This window comes from Populus trichocarpa, chromosome 19 (genome assembly GCF_000002775.5).
Source record: "Populus trichocarpa isolate Nisqually-1 chromosome 19, P.trichocarpa_v4.1, whole genome shotgun sequence".
In the NCBI taxonomy this organism is placed as follows: Eukaryota; Viridiplantae; Streptophyta; class Magnoliopsida; order Malpighiales; family Salicaceae; genus Populus; species Populus trichocarpa.
Window position 1 is genome coordinate 11839917 of NC_037303.2, and position 16251 is coordinate 11856167.

Genomic DNA, 16251 nt, shown 5'->3' on the forward strand with positions numbered 1-16251 from the left:
AGAGTGATGCTATAACGGGCAATTGGATAGAAACTGGAAAAAAGAGACTTCAAAGAAACAGCCTGCACCAATATAAACTTAAAAGATATGAGTTTTGAGGGGCTACGAATGAAATTAGCCAGGGCAATTTTGGAGGAAAGATTCTTCATACTGAGTTAACGTAAAAGAACTTTGATATGATGCAAACAAAAAAAGAATAAAAATCCTTATTAAGCATTCCCATTGAGAGGAAAGATGCTGCATTTCCAGATTAAAAATATATAGAAAAGGTGATGAGTTACAGATCAATGTGGTTTCTCTGCATCAGCATCGTCCTAGATCTTTGACAAGGCGATTCTCTATCTCCATTCTCTTCTTCATCAATAAAGCATACTTGGAAACCAGTTCTTGGTCCCCAGCTTTCACGGAAAGCTTGCAGCTCAGAGCTGACTTCTCTAACTTGCCCTCGTACAGGTCTGCAATTGGCACAAAACTTCCTTTCTGACTGCACAGCCAGCCATGAGCAGCCCTCAATGCACCTCCAAGCGAAGCAGAATCTGTCAACCAAATACAAAGGTTATTCATCATATCAAACTGGGATGGTAACATGTGAACGATAAAGTCAGCCTAACAACATTGATTTTGATTTCCAGGTATGTATTCTCTGTTGACATGAGTTTTTTCCAGGATTTTGAATCAAACTAGATATCCAATAATTATATGGTAGAGGGTGATTGTTTTCATGGAAAAAACTGCTCACCGGGTTGTTGGACTGTATAGACATCACAGCCAAATATCGATGCTAAAGAGTTCAAAATGCTACCATTAGCTGATGCTCCTCCGGTAGCTATTATTCGTTTTGGAGGGGAAGGCATGCCAAATCTTTCAGAATGAGCTCGCATTGAGAGGAACTGGCCCTCGATCACTGCTCGGACCTGAAATTAAAGATGTCTTTCATTAAAGAGAACAGTTGCATTGGCACACATACTTTTAGAAATTCTCACCTCAGAAGGAGGATCAAATTCCTTCACTTCCTGTTCATTCAATCCCTCCACGTTGTTGCCCGTGAAATTTGGGAGCACATAGCGATGGAAGCCAACTGGGTTCATTAGAAACTGACTATTAATCCTTTGAGGCTTCTTTAGATAATAGACTTGTAGAAGTACAAAATAGGTTAAAAAAGAAAGAGAAAATAAATGCAGTCTTAATGGTTAAATCAAATCATTTTTTGCAATTTCAAAGATCTTTCTGGATGGGCATTCATTTCCTTAAGTGCTATACCACTATATAAGCTCTCGGCATCGCCACACAGCTCTAGTTGCATCTAAAGTTCTATCACCCCAATTTTTGTTTCTGAAACATCACAGAACCCACAAGCAAAGTTTTCAACAACAATGTCATGGAATTGATACCCCTAAATGATTAATAGAAGCTCACCATCCAGAAAAATTAATGTTAGAAACTAGCAGTGACTGAAATGCAGATGCTCAACATATTGTTTCTTTTAGACAAAAAAATCGTCATAAGAAACATCCAAAAACATACCTGGAAGGGGAGGGAGAATTTCATGGTCCTTGTAGTAGAAACCCATCTTCCCACCTATTGACAAACTGAATCAGGAAACGGAGAGCAAGAAAACCATAGATATCCAGGAAAAGGAAAGTCATTCAGTGCATATACAAACCATTAAGAGCTGGTGTTTGCTCCAGATACTTATTGAAGATTTCCCAAGATTTTTCAGCACAACGGTTGCGCACATCTAAAATCAAGATTGCAGTCATATTAAGGAGCTACTAAATGGTATTTGCTGGAAAACACAGGAATCAAACAGTACCTTCTCGAGTCAAAGATCCATTTTTGTAGCATAACATAACCATGTAACCTTGTGTGTCAACAGGATTAGGGAAAACATGCCCTTCTAATCCAGGTTTGGGGTCACTTGCAATCCCAAAAACCTGGAGTAAAAAGAATTTTTTTGTAAGATTGGCACATAATAATTGATTCTTATTTAACAAGGGAGAATTCATGTGGAGTTTCTAGACTAGCACAACATTGATAGGAAGTACGTACAAATAAATAAAGTAGATAAGCAAGGGATTTTTTTTAACAAGGATGACCAGTACTGAAAAAATAATAAATGGTTTCTAAGGCAGCTCTCATAAGTTCTATCAGACGTCTAATTCGAACATATGATGGTGGAACTAAAATCTTTGACAAAAAGGATTTTGATAATCAGAATCTGTAAATTCTAAAAGGAAAACTAGCATTTGACAATTCTTGTGTTTGCAAATTCAATCAACAGATAAAAGCCATATCCATTCAAGCACATGATTTGGTGATTTTCATTACTATGGTCTTCAAGTATTAAGACTACATGTACTAGTACAAAGCTGCAGTCTTGTATTCTTACAGTATCACTAGTTCCAAGACTGATTGCCAGATCCCCCGGAACGCTAAGAGTTAAACCTGCAGGTTCAGTGTCCTTTATCGGTTAAGAAAAAAGAAAGACAATCAAGAAAAAGAATGAAAGTACAAAACATGGACTTCATTTTACACCAGATATTCATAACTCAAAATATAATTACTTCTCTAAAAATTTTAGATTTGTTTTACTCACTACATTAATTGATTGCTCAAACCAAACAAACACATTAAATTGTATCATATACCTCTTTAACAGACAAAAAAGATTCATGAAACATATTTATGAGCTCCAATGCCAAGCATATTTCTAACTATGAAAAACCCAAATGGTAGACAGAACCATGAAATCATATCATAAACCCAAGTTCAATTAAGATTTTCCAAGTTTCAAACAAAATAGTAAAGGTTACCTGCTAAACTGTTTGGATTGTCTCCAGACCATTGAACAACCAAACAATTCTTATTAAAATTATATCTGCAAGAAAATTCATGGGTTCTCAAGCTGTTAGTATAAATTGACAGAAATGCAAGAACAAAGTAAAATACATTAATGAAGCGTCAGGGCAAAGGACTTCCTTTCTCTCCTCTTTTCATATTCATTGCTAAATTGTCCACACAACTAAAAGCAGGCTTGGCCATAAAATCATTTTACTTTTACCTTTCAGATTCTTGCCATCTCTTTTCAAAAGAATAGTTTTTAGTGACTTAACCATATATTATAACTAATAAGATCGACTCACATGAAAAACCTAACTGATTAAGTTGAAATGCATATTGCACCAGCAACAATGTTGTCCCTTGCATTCTCAAGCCATTTGTAACTTGCTAATTGCTATTAACGAGAAAATAAATCCACCTAAAGCACAATACATGTAAGAGATAAGTAAAATTCATACAACTATGCTGCTAACCTCTCCACAAAATAGGAAGCAATATTGCCAGCAACAGCATGGGCAGGGGCCAGCTTTCCAAGTTTTTCCTCTAAACCTGGTGCGGTAACCTGCATTTAGCAATAATTCACTAATAATCAACTTCATTACTTTGACAAGAAAGAGGAATAAGGTAGCCACTACAAAGTATCAATTGAACACATTCAATATATACCTCTAAAACCTTTTTAGGTAGGCACTACAAAGTATCAATTGAACACATTCAATATATACCTCTAAAACCTTTTTAGGTAGCCACTACAAAGTATCAATTGAACACATTCAATATATACCTCTAAAACCTTTTTAGACCATACTCTCTGGTTGATATCCATCAAGTTCATGCCAGCACCATCAGTGTGATCAATACTAGCATAAGCCCCAACTAAAAGTGAAGCCATAAATGAGCTAACAAGGGAAATCCTCTCAGTGTTATTATAAGCCTCTGGTTGTGTCTGATATATTTTCCTAATCTGTGGTCCAGTGAACCTTTCATAAGCACGTGACCCAGTTATCTGAGACAACTCCAATGCACTGCCAACAGCTTTCTCTATCTCTCTACATTGTGTAGTCGTGCTACTGTCCATCCAAACCGGCGATTCCTTGATGGAAAAGGCATCACCTAATTGATCCACCAATGGTTTCTTGGAGTCCAGTGATGATAATATTCCAGAACCACCTTTCTTCCAATAAACACTACCATGTTGCTGTCCACTACCAGAAACAGCAGCAACTTTCCCAAAATCCAAACCTGATTTCACAAGCCTTTGAAGAACAAGTTCAAGAGCTTCTACCCACAACAAGGTGGGTGAAACAATCCTGCCATTGTCAGAAGGGTCTCTATAGACCCCATCTTTGGTTTTGTAGTGGGGCAAATCAGAATCAAAATGAATTTGCTCTGATTTGACAATATTGAGATTGGAATCTAAGACAGTTGCTTTCAATGACCTGTGAAACAAATCACAGTTAATTTAGAAAATTCCAATCCCATATATAATTCCCAAAAAAACATGAAAAAAGGTCACAAAAAAACATCTAATTGGATTGATTAATAAACAGATCATTACAATTTCAGTACATTAACACGCAAAACCCAAATTCTTCAAGAAAACATAGATCAAAAACCAAATTAAGCTATCTGGGCCAATTTAATTCAGTGTTACAGCATTAAAGAAACAAATTTCAGAAAGAAAAAGAGAGGACAAGCCTTACTGGGTGGAGCTGTCAAATCCAAGAAAAAGAGAGCCATGAGGAAGCGCCATCTGTGTTATCAGTACAAAGCACCAAACTTTGAGAACCGACTAGAAAAGGTACTGAGATTTGAGAAGAAAATTGATAGATATAGCAATAAATCAAATTTGCTTTCAAAATATATTGGATGACGAGAGAAGATACGTTTGGATAGGATTATGAGTCAGTGATTAAGTATACAAGACAAGATTTGTATCCACAGAATCCGAACAGATTTTGAGATGATCTCTCCTCTCCTCTGGAACTTCTTTAGACAAGTTGTTTGGTATCTGATGAACCGGTCTCCTCGTACGCTAGACATGGGAGCCGGGAGAACTCTGTCATTCTCTTGTCATCTCATGCCATGTCAGCTACACGTAAAGCGGATAATGACTCCTAACGTACATTATCCAAAACCTTTTCTAATTAAGGACAGTTTATTTGCAGAAAAGTGATTTTTTAAAAAATTGTTATTTTAAAAAATAAATTTTGAAAAAATAAATTATTTTTTTGATGTGTAGTAGTGTCATGAAAAGTAATTTGGAAATCACTTTTCAGTGTATGGTTATGTTATGAAAAATGAACTGGAAAATAGTTTATTAATGTTTTTTTTTCAAGTTTATTAAAATAATAAGAAACAAATCTTACAAATTAAAAAGTTGAATGGGAATAAAGGGAATGAAATTGAAAAAAATCTAATTTTATAAATTATCTCAAATAAAATAAATAATAATTAAAATAATAGAGATCAAATCTAACGTATAAAAAAATTAAAAGATGATGAAATTAAAATAATTATAATTATAATTTCATAAATTATTTTAAATAAAATAAGTAACAATCAAAAGAATGAGGACCAAATTTAATAGATAAAAAATTTCAATTTAAAAAATGATAAGAGAAAAGTAAATAATAATCATAAAAATAAGGACCAAAGTTAATATAAAAATCAAATTTTAAGGGATGAATTTGAAGAAAAAAAAGATTCAAACAAAATATATAGCAATAAAAAATGTGAGGATCAAATTTGACATAATCAACAAATAATATGATATTTTTAAATTTTTCACAACTTCTAGAAAGTGTTTTCTGCCCAAAATACAAGGAAAACACTTTCCTGGAAATTAAGCCAAATTTTTCTTTAACAGGAAAATGTTTTTCGTTGATTAACTTTTCTAATAGCAAACAAACACAAGAAAATTTGGAAAATTACTTTTCAGAAAATAAATGCACTCATTTTTAGAAAAAAGATAATATTTCCATTATAAGATTTGATTACGGAATGTTTTAATAATCACGACATTTTTTTTTTTAATTTATAGTTTAATTATTATTACAAGATAATTATTTAACTATTATCTCGAAATAACTGAAGAAGAGATGATAAAAATTAAGAAAAGTATATTTTGTAGTTTCTAAGATTAAGTGGATTTTTTTTTAATTGCGTTTGCTGTTGAAAAAAGAAATTCAGTAGTTATTATTTATATAATGTGTTAATAGATATATTATTTTATTCAGTAGTTATTATTTGTATAATATGCTTGTGCTTACAAGAGTAATTATTTAGAAAAATACATCAAATTGGCAATTAAATTTCTTATATTGCAAGGGTAAGATAATAAATTTGTTTGAATTGTTCGTATACTTTCAAATTTCAATGATGAATCAAACATGACAGAGACAACATCCGAAATTCTCCATTTAGGATCTGGTTCCAAAGATTCAGGAGCCAGTTTTGCTCGGCTGGAGCTTATGGGGGTTCTGTTTGGCATCTACATTTGTTGTCGGTAAAGGTTGGTGGTGTTCGGTCTACTTGTTATGCCCTTTTTTAATCTCACTACTCGTCTGGTGTTCAGAACAGGGAGCCCTAAAAACCAGAGATGGTGCAATGCTGGTATGATTTGATGCATCAGTTATCTTTACACTAATAGATGGCTCCAAAGAGAGCTGTTCAGCACTCAGCAGGCTTTGGAGAAATGGGGCATGCTGTCTCCAAGTTCTAGTTCTTGCTCTCTCCTAGTAAGAATATAGAATCAAATTGCCATGGACAAATATTTAACAGAAACTCTAAAACTATGTCGAGAATATACCCAACATCCTAGAACTGGTTATAAACATAATCCTCCTACCTGGTAGAGATTGCATCTATAGTTGCAGAAGCACATCCTTAGGGTCTATCTAACCAAGAAAATAAGTGTTTCCATTGTCCACCTAGCTTGGTTTAACCTAGAAAACAATTACACTTTTTCTTCAAAACTTCAGTGCAAGTTTCCAGGTAAACTCTGCAGCTTGAAATCTCAACCATGGACCGGCTGCCTCTTGAATAGTGCACAAAATATTGTGGGACTGCTGGCTTGGGTCAGAAACAATATTTACATACTATGCCTTTCTTCAAGTGGAATTAGCATCACGCCAATAATTCACAGAAACCAACTGGCATCTGACCAGCCCGGATGAAAGTATATGGCTGCCTTTTCCTGGTCATCCAATTCCAACACCTTGATACTTTTTCATCCTTGTTGCCAGGAAACACAGGCATGACTGCCAGCCAAAGATGGGCTAGCAAAGCTGAAGCGGAAAAGACTTCAGGTTCTCATGCTAATCAACGGAATAGTTCCTGGAAAGACCACATTATGAATTTTGCAAAAACATCAGACTCCAAAAACTCAATATGAGCAGCTCGCCCAATGATTGTGTTCAAACTCCTGCCATAGCTGGAGGTATCAAAGTTTACATCACAGCGCATGAATAGTCGATGCTCAGGTGTGGGGGCTCGTATCTGATCCAAACAATTATTCAGCATCTGCAGGAACACTCTACCCTTTTTTGAGTGGTCCAAGGAAGCAGCCTGGCACAGTTCAATTCTGGCAGAATGATATGGTACGTAACCATCCTGAAAAAATTGTAATAAACTAGTGACTAAATGAGTAGAATGAGATAGCTTTCTTCACAACTACCATATGTTCAATTAATATCTCACACAAAATAGAATTTCAAGGTATATCTAAAGCAACAAATACTGTAGATACCATTTTAAATACAGAGGCAACTCAATGAACCTGGACTCAGATTCAAGAAAAGCCTGTCAAAAAATGTTTAGGTCATGCAGAGTTGGCTATAGTATAAAGCCTTTCCATTCCTTGTTCAATGCAATTGGTTTTGCTAATTACAAAAAGATGGAAATTCTACAAGAAATGTGATATTTTATTGAAGTGGAATAAACTCTCCCTTTCTGTAGTTTTAAGAGACTGTTACACCTAAGTATAATTTCAAATAAAATTATATGTGAGATCCATTTGGAATTGGAATGGGAATCTTATTCCCATCCATTTCCAATTCTTGGCAAACCAAACAGGGACTGAGAATCCTTCACACGAAGCTTGTGTTGGTATTTCCTTTCAATACAAGTCAAATTGTGATTTCAAGTCATTAAAGCATCTTGAAATAAGCCCCCTTGGTGCGAAAGAAGGTCAATTTATGATGCCCCTTTTTCCAGTTGACCAGTAAATACATGTCTACTGCAAACAGGATTTTAGTATATCAACATTTATGTAACATGTACCTATCATCCCGCAATAATTATCATGATTAAAGAAGTGATATAACCTGCAAATTGCTCAAATTTGAACAGGCTAGTTAAATAGATCATTTTACACTAGAAAAACGTGAAAACTTGTTAGCAAACAGAAGAGAAATGACTAAACTGTGGAGCTTCAAGAAGCAAATTTCCTTTTAGGCATAGCATGACATACCTGGGGTGAAGATAGCAGTACTATATGCCTGAAATTCTCCAATGTCTTCTGCTGAAAGAACAAATTATACAGTTTTAGAACTCAGTCAAAAAATATAAGTTAGCATCTGCTTTGATATCACACACACAAGCTACTTGAATGCGAGTTGTTATTTTTCAGATCTGGTCATCACTTCTTTTTCTTTTTCTTTATAAAGCATAATCTCTTTCTACAATCAAAACAAAGGAACAAACTAGGATTCTTAGTACCTCGCAGAGTTTGTACAAGAAAGTATTTTGGAGATTTGGGTCATCTGTGAACGTAAGTTGATGAATGCACTGAGTTCCCTTAAGTTTTTTCAAAAGCCACATCCCAGAGTTAAACAGGGAGTTTGAACTGTAAAGATACCCCAAATGCGGACCAGATATAGAAACATATGTGTGAAGATATCTTAGGTATGGTTCCATTATGCTCTCTGTGGCAACACAAATACAGAACAAGTTTCAAATTACATGTTAATAGAATAGTAAGGCATTGCATTGCATTGATTATATTACCTGCTAATGCTGTTCTTATGATAATATTTCCAATAGAATGTCCAACAAAGCTAAGCTTGATATCCCTTAACAGACCAGATCTTGAAACTTTATCCATTTTCTTTTTAAGGAAAGAGATAACTTCCTCTGCCAGCCTTTGTCCCATTTCTCTAAAGTCTCCAGATGTTTTGTCTTCATTTACCTCTGACATAAGGAACTCCATCTTGGGGTCTATTAAAAGCCATTGATTGCGAACAAGCCGTAAATCCAGATGGTGTCCCTGATGGGTTGTAGATATGACAAACAAAATTAAACCAATTTATGATTAAAACTACAAAACAGTTCACAAGAGGAATAGGTAGACTTCATTATACATTGTCCAGGACAGCATAACAATCTATTGCAAAGAACTTGAATGAAATAAGAAAAAATTTATTACCTAAAATCTTACAAATATAGAATTCCCTTTCTCACTTTTGGGTTCATAGGATTACAAATATGTGAATGAAACAGGCTCAAACAAGCAAACTATTGGTGCATGAAACCATAAACCAATAAATCCATAGTAACAGATCCAAATCCTTATGAAAAAAAGATCATCTATTTCTAAAGTTCCATCTGCAAGAAGAATTTGATCCCATAGTTTCCAATTATCTGATGGGAAGAGGTGAATCAAATCGTTAGAATTGACCCAGACTGAATTTAAACCTATAAATGGTGGATGGCAAGCCATTACTTATCAGTCAGGGTCAAGCAATTAAATTAAAAGTAAGAAGCTCTAATATTTGGACATTTCAAATATTTGTTTAAGATGAAAACTCCAAGGGCCTTCTCAAAGACACTATTTTTTTTTATGGTACTGCAAAAAAAAAGGAAAAAAAAAGAGATGACTGTGCCAAAAAAGGAAGATTCAACCAGAAAACAAAAATAATATTCCATAACTACTGCATCCCTTTATCATCTTTATTATACCAATATCAGAACTCTCTTTTGGAGAATTTGGTGGATACCTGATAAACAACAAATTAAGGAAATTCATATTGCAGAAACAATTTGAACATGCATTAAACTAATTAATTAGTATTTAGGTGTGTAGAAATGATCAGAACAAAATTCAATCAGAAAGTGATAAAACACAGGTTTTCAATTATTACTTAAATGGTGTGAAATCAATTGAGCACAACTTTCCACATTGGATTGTAAAATAGCTAGCTAGACAGGTTGGGGGCTAAAGGACAAAGAATGAGCCTTGCCTGAAATCCATGCACAAAGATGACAGCCTTCAATTCACGACCATTTTTTGACAGTGCAGCACTAGGTTGCTTCTTACCAGCTTCAGATTCAGTGCTAGGTCCACTGTACGAGCCATGTGCATCTACCAGGTCCAAATTTTTGAAGAACGAATTTTCACTAAGAGTACGCAGTGGTGCATTAGTTACACGTTCCACAATAATAATAGGAATCCGTAGCAGATCCCCAAATATATACATGTCTTGAATTGACCGATTATTAATCTGCATGGAAACAAAAATAATCATGTAGAGCTCCAGACTACAAGATAAAGGAAACAAATGAGTTAAAGTGAGAGCAATACTCACCCTCATTTGGGCAATACTTCGCCGATGAAGGTCAGCACGTGTAGCTGCACTCTGGGCAGGCTGTATAGAACAGAAAATAAAAATTTCAACTTGGAGACCATGGAATAAAGAACATGATGGTGTTTATCACTGAAAGTCTAAAAAAGGACTAACAGTCTATGGATAAGAAATGAACTGAGTAGAAAAATAAAGCATTTACATTCAACAAACTCGAAACTCTTCTATGGCCATGATGGGAGGAATCATCACTTCCACTGCTCATGTAATGATGAGGCATCTCAACCTTAGAGTACACCATCCATATTGACCATTCAGCTCGTCGATCTTTAGTCCACACATCACGCAGAAACTCCAGTATTTTTGTTTTGTTTGCCCTGGAATGAAGAAAAAAGGCCAGTAGATAAACATGTGCAGATAAAGTTATTGCATCTGAATCAACTCATCAATAAATGTGACCAACAATAAGCATCAATCAAATCCATAACGAAGGATGGCCAAAGGTTATCATAAATTTAAGAAAATGTGCAAAGGGAGATCCTGCAGTTTGTCAGGTCACACTTTGGGTCCTAATTTAAGAAACCCCTAGTCTGCAATTTGCAACCTGAGGTTCCATCTCAGTTACAAAAAACACATAAGGCAGACAGTATTAATAAAACTGTTAGGAAAACTTACAAATAGTACACAGAGACTGCATCTGCTTAAATTCCAGGCTTTGATTTTCAAAATTCTGAAGTTGGACCTTGAGATTCCATGATAGTTACAGAAAACACCCTAACATGGATGTCTAAAATTTTAACCGCATGAAAGAAAAGCTCATTTTCCAACAATTGCCAAGATGCAAGTCATGCATTGTTGCCTTCTCTGATCACATTGAAAATTCTTTGGAGGAATCTTTGTTTGACTAGCTTGAGGGAAGAGTTCCAGAAAAGAGAAAAAGGAGATGTGAATAGGTAGGGGTGGGAAGAGAGGATAGATCCAAGATGGGACAATAGATGAGAGAAAAGAAAAGAAGAGAAAATGGAGCAGCAGCCACCCTTTTAAAATTATCTAGACTGTCCCAGCAGAAAGAGACCTTAAGAGTTAAAATTACCTGTGAGCTAGGTAACTTAAGTGATCATATAATGCTAACCATGTACAAGTTGGGAAGGGATCCTGTCAACCCTCATACCTTGTGACTAAACTATATAAAGTCAAATAAACAAACAATTCCAAACATAGTATCAAATAGTTGCAATAAACTAACAATACCAGTTTACCAAAATTTGTTGTCCTTTTCTTTCACCCCTGAGTCTGCCAGCTTTTTTAAACACAAGGGCTTGCAAAAAACAACCATGGAAAGTATTTTTTCCTTGATGTTGTCCAGCAATGGAAACCACATTCCACAGGTGGGTAAATTCAATATTGCTAAATAAGTAACTCTTATTCCGCATTATATCTTTAAGTTGAGTCACCAAAATGAGAATTCATGATGATGAGAATAACAATGGTTACAAGCCTGTCCATCATAAGTTTCACAAATTCCATCATAGAAATTTTATGATCCACGTTAAACGCATACCAGAAAATCTGTCATTGGTCTTCAATTAAGCAAATTTTACAGCTTGTATCTAAGCACTTAAGAAAATGCAAGGGATGAAGTGCCTTTTCTGGTTAAATAACTATGGTCAGTTGTGATGTAACTAAATGAAAGGTCACATCTATAACTTACCAAATGAAATGTATTCTTCCTCGTAAAAGGAAAATATAGAAAACTCTAACTGAATGTGGCAACTTGGTGGAAAGGCAAACCTGTGGAACTGCAGAAAAATGCTCCATAAATATGATAATTGAGCGCCCAATGAATGAAAGATGTTCACAACAGCAGCCTTCGATGAAATGTGGGGCAAATTATCACTTTGAAAATCTATAGTGCTGTTTGCTTTCTTTCCAAGAAGAGACAAAAATATTAAGTAAATAAGAAAGGACTTAAACTGAATGTAAAATCAAAATGTGTTAACTATACAGATTATAGGAAGGACCTCAAGGCCATTCTGTGGCTTTCCATGTCCTGAAACTGCAACATCAGCAGTAACCAGATTTGCTTGCACAATAGAATCAAACATGCTCACATCATCCACGTTGGAAGCAAAATCAGATACATCAATAGTGCGCTCAATGCCTTTGCTAATTTTTTGTAGCTCTTCCAGCAATGTGTTGCGGGCAGCTAATAATGCTTTAACAAGTGTGATCTTTTTTATATCTAAAGAAGCCACTAGACCCAATGCCTGGTCAATCACAAAATGAAAATTTCAACCCATGGAAATATCATAAAATCTGAATAAAGCTAAAGTACAGGCTCCTCCACACCAGATAATAGCAGGTGTCAAATTTAAAAATGCTATTGCATCCTCAAATCTTTGGGCTTCAACCAAATAGGAGAACTTTTACCTTTTCTTAAGCTATACAAACCAGTAGTTTTAGAATATTTTTTCATCAATTATCTTTTGCAGGAAAAGGACTAGACCTAAAAGGAAAAACATGTGTTATATGCTTACAATTCACATAAAGGTTAATTCTCCTTCAAGCATCCATTGAGCATCCCCAGATTCTAGGGGTTGTCTATTATTTGGGTGAATCTCGATATTCTCTTCTCTTTGCACTAAGGAATAGGCCTATAGAAAGATCTACAGTATTTCATAAAATGCAATTTCTGGATACCTCTGGAAAAAGTATCAAAACTTACTTAAAATAAGGTTTGTTGAAGGTAGATAAGAGATAAGAAGTTATTCTGGCAAATTTTATTAATGAAGCAATCATACAAGCTCCTTCTAGTATTTTTAAAACAAAAAACTAAGGAATGATTTGAAAAGAAAATTGTCACAGTCAACCCACTCAACCCATTGCTTGCCTGGACTGTACACTAGTGCTAATAGTAGGATAAAAACCAAGCTAGAGTAAACTGCAAGTTTTGCAGAAAAGGGTATGCAAATTGGCATATATGCACATGCATGTACGAACAAAAGAAGTGCATTCACTCAAATATAACGACATTCGCACAAGAGTGTCTGTGGCAAGTAAATACTTTCATCACAAATCAGAAGTACTTGAAGCATAAGCTAGAAATTTAAGCCACAAAATGATGCATGAATGCACAAAGTTATGCATAGAGGCTAAAAGCATGTAAAAGATTATCCATTGTGTACGAGCATACTTGGTGGGACCCATCACTAATTTTGGCAGTAGCATCTTGACCGTAAGAACCACTGCAAGATACAACTCATCAAGTTATTTTAGATAACCCATGTCAAAAAAAAGTGATCATGACAAGGCTGGTTGACTTGATGCAGAAGTGTGACAAACCTGAGTACCTTCAAGAAAGAACCAGCTTTCAATAGACTGATATGCACGCTAACATCAACAAGCACAGAATGAAATGCATCAAAGTGGACAGGGCAATATGAATGCAATCCTAGAAGAGCTTTAGGAGGAATTCTAAATTCATGGACTGCGACAGAAGAAGCATCCGGATAAGCCAGCAGCTCAACCCTGTACAGTGCACATATCTATCAGTACAATATCCAAATTTAATCAACAAACATTGAGCGGGCAAGAAAAAACAATGGATCATTTTAACTGCAATAATGAAAAAACAATTTCCCTCAACTCACATGGTATCTGTCATGGGAGCTTGCATAAGCTCGAATTTCAAAATTACAGCAGAGGTTGATGGACCCTGCAAATTGTAGACCATATCAGTTTGAAGACATTAAATATCTGCATCAGTAAGTTCTGAGCTGGGAGGTACAGCACAGAAAATTGTAATAAATATATGCATTAAAGATATTAGCAGTATTCCCTTTAAATCCCAGGTTAAAGGAGTGGGGCTATTTTGAAGAATCGAAACGAAATAATGTTTTTATCCTCTTCTCAGTGACAGCTAGAGTTGAAAGTTTTTTGAAAGCAGTTCCACAATTTTGTTAGTTTTGAGAAGAAACAGCTAGAGCTAAAAAAAATTTGAAAACAGTTCCTCAATCTTGTTAGTTTTGAGAAATGCAATATTCCACTTCTTTCTGATGTCATCATGAAAGCATAGGTACAATATCACAATGTAGGTGGCAGAGTTTTGACACGCACATAGAAGAAACTTTCAAAGGATCATTTTTCTTTCTCACCAGACCACTTCATAGTAGACACAGACCAGCTATATATATCAACCTTGATAAGAGAGATCCAAACACTAAGCAGACCATACATATTGATTTTCTGTTATATCCTAGCAAATCCTGTTTTCTAGAGCAGTTTGTTTCTCTATTCAAGTTGGTTTCACTTCACTTGAGCACAGGTAGGCAACCTTCTGCTGCATTTCCCCCTTTAATTGTAACTATATGAGTTAAAATGGCAGCTTATTGTATCTGGCAAGCTAGCATTGCACAAACACTCACGCATGCGCGCACAGAGAGAGAGAGAGAGAGAGAGAGAGAGAGCAGTATGGATTACCTCATTTTCACCAAGAGGTAGAGTGAAGGAAATCATGATAGATAAACGAATATCTTGTCTCGCATATTTAATCCGAAAAGGCTGTGTCAAGAAACTATTGTCTGTATCATCAATCCTCCATATCCCATATATGTTTTCACCACCCAGATCAGGAGCTGCAGCTCAAATAAATATCATTTCTTTCTTAGCTCGTCCCAAAAACATTAAGCATAGAAAAAATTCACATAATAGTAAATCATTCAATAGAAGCTAACTGCATCTCTAAGCATGAACAATAACAACATCAAAGCATATAAATATGAAAACAACTGATTTTCATGTAGACATCCAAAACAGCTCCTCCTCAAAGTTACTGAATTTGCCCAAATACTCATACTTTGCCTAAATACAATGTGAAGGAGAATTGTGGTTAATTAACAAACAAAATAGCAAAATATCACACCTTTTTGCTTCAAGTGAATATTCTACAAATATAAGAAAAAACCCAGAAACAAAAACACAAACAAAAGAGAGAAATCTTGAGTTTATTGAGGTTTACGATGAGCATAGGAACTGTGGTTAATTAACAAGAAATGTAGCAAAATTCTAGACCTTTCTTGTGACAAACAAGATTTCTTATAACTAGGAAGAAAACCCAGCAGAAACAAAGAAACTCAGGAAAACAACAGCAATAAGAGTTGAATTTGCTTTTACCTTCATATTGAACAACCCTTGCAGGGGTTGCTAAGGAAGTATACTCACTATCTTCCCATCTCATGCTGATCTTCATTTGATACCATCTAAACACCCAAAAACAGAAAACCCACAAAAAGAAATGAAAAGGGAATCAAAGAGACATGATTGAGAAGAAATGGTAAGAACATTATTACCCTTGCTGGAAGAGGTCTAGGTTGTGAAACCTGTGAATGTAAACAGCAATTTCTTGCACTGTTTCAAACATGGCAACGAAGACAGACAGACTGTTTTCTTCGGCCTAATGTCTATTTAAGATTAAAACAAACTGCAGAACATGCTCTTTTTCAGAGGATGATGACTTTATCATATGCCCTTTCTTTTCTTCCTTCTTGGCTCTTACGCTATTTTTTTATTTTTTCCAAGTACATCCAAAATGGGATAAAACGGGTTGGAATGGATCATATGCTACATTTTTCCTATGTTAAAGAAATTATTTTCTGTAATATAATGTTAAATTAAATTCCTATAGAGTAGTCAAATTTTGTGATTTGCTTTATTTATAGCTTTATTTTTAGGAAATTATAAATGAAGTATTGTTAATTTTATTGAATATCCTTCCATAATAATCTTATGTATATTAAAAGTATGTTTGAGAATGTGGTTCAACTCGTAT

General features: G+C 35.0%; 2 protein-coding genes across 5 annotated transcripts; both read right to left on the reverse strand.

The window, feature by feature from the left end:
• Positions 1-151: 151 nt before the first annotated feature.
• Positions 152-4919, reverse strand: LOC7455271 (xylulose kinase 2). Of its 2 annotated transcripts, XM_052449584.1 has the most exons (12): positions 4728-4919; positions 4545-4594; positions 3626-4280; positions 3315-3403; positions 2814-2878; positions 2390-2445; positions 1814-1934; positions 1664-1738; positions 1525-1578; positions 984-1078; positions 740-914; positions 152-536 (listed from the first exon to the last, which is right to left on the reverse strand). In XM_052449584.1, the coding sequence occupies exons 2-12, from the start codon at positions 4592-4594 to the stop codon at positions 304-306; spliced, it is 1668 nt and encodes a 555-aa protein (XP_052305544.1). In that variant the 5' UTR covers positions 4728-4919; the 3' UTR covers positions 152-303. The 2 variants fall into 2 exon arrangements, with proteins under 2 accessions (XP_052305544.1, XP_052305543.1); XM_052449583.1 differs by having other exon boundaries at positions 4545-4918.
• Positions 4920-6579: 1660 nt separating this feature from the next.
• On the reverse strand, positions 6580-16005 carry LOC7455272 (uncharacterized). Of its 3 annotated transcripts, none has more exons than XM_052449463.1 (15): positions 15773-16005; positions 15597-15682; positions 14904-15058; positions 14075-14139; positions 13767-13952; positions 13618-13669; positions 12446-12691; positions 12136-12215; positions 10627-10801; positions 10428-10487; positions 10083-10343; positions 8851-9109; positions 8563-8768; positions 8315-8365; positions 6580-7455 (listed from the first exon to the last, which is right to left on the reverse strand). In XM_052449463.1, exons 1-15 carry the CDS (start codon positions 15841-15843, stop codon positions 7165-7167), a joined length of 2244 nt encoding a protein of 747 aa, XP_052305423.1. In that variant the 5' UTR covers positions 15844-16005; the 3' UTR covers positions 6580-7164. The 3 variants fall into 3 exon arrangements, with proteins under 3 accessions (XP_052305423.1, XP_024447197.1, XP_024447196.1); XM_024591429.2 differs by lacking the exon at positions 12136-12215 and adding an exon at positions 12216-12349 and having other exon boundaries at positions 8315-8362; XM_024591428.2 differs by lacking the exon at positions 12136-12215 and adding an exon at positions 12216-12349 and having other exon boundaries at positions 15773-16004.
• Between the last annotated feature and the right edge of the window lie 246 nt (positions 16006-16251).

Excerpts from the sequence above, each read along its gene's own strand:
- LOC7455271 (XM_052449584.1), bottom strand. The coding sequence starts at position 4,594 with ATGGCGCTTCCTCATGGCTCTCTTTTTCTTGGATTTGACAGCTCCACC. Across the intron at positions 1,579-1,663 it reads GCAAACACCAGCTCTTAATG|GTGGGAAGATGGGTTTCTAC; the intron begins GTTTGTATATGC and ends GTTTGTCAATAG. Across the intron at positions 1,079-1,524 it reads AATTCTCCCTCCCCTTCCAG|TTGGCTTCCATCGCTATGTG; the intron begins GTATGTTTTTGG and ends TAATGAACCCAG.
- LOC7455272 (XM_024591428.2), bottom strand. The coding sequence starts at position 15,843 with ATGTTTGAAACAGTGCAAGAAATTGCTGTTTACATTCACAGGTTTCAC. Across the intron at positions 13,670-13,766 it reads TCTTTCTTGAAGGTACTCAG|TGGTTCTTACGGTCAAGATG; the intron begins GTTTGTCACACT and ends TGTATCTTGCAG. Across the intron at positions 7,456-8,314 it reads TACTGCTATCTTCACCCCAG|GATGGTTACGTACCATATCA; the intron begins GTATGTCATGCT and ends CAATTTTTTCAG.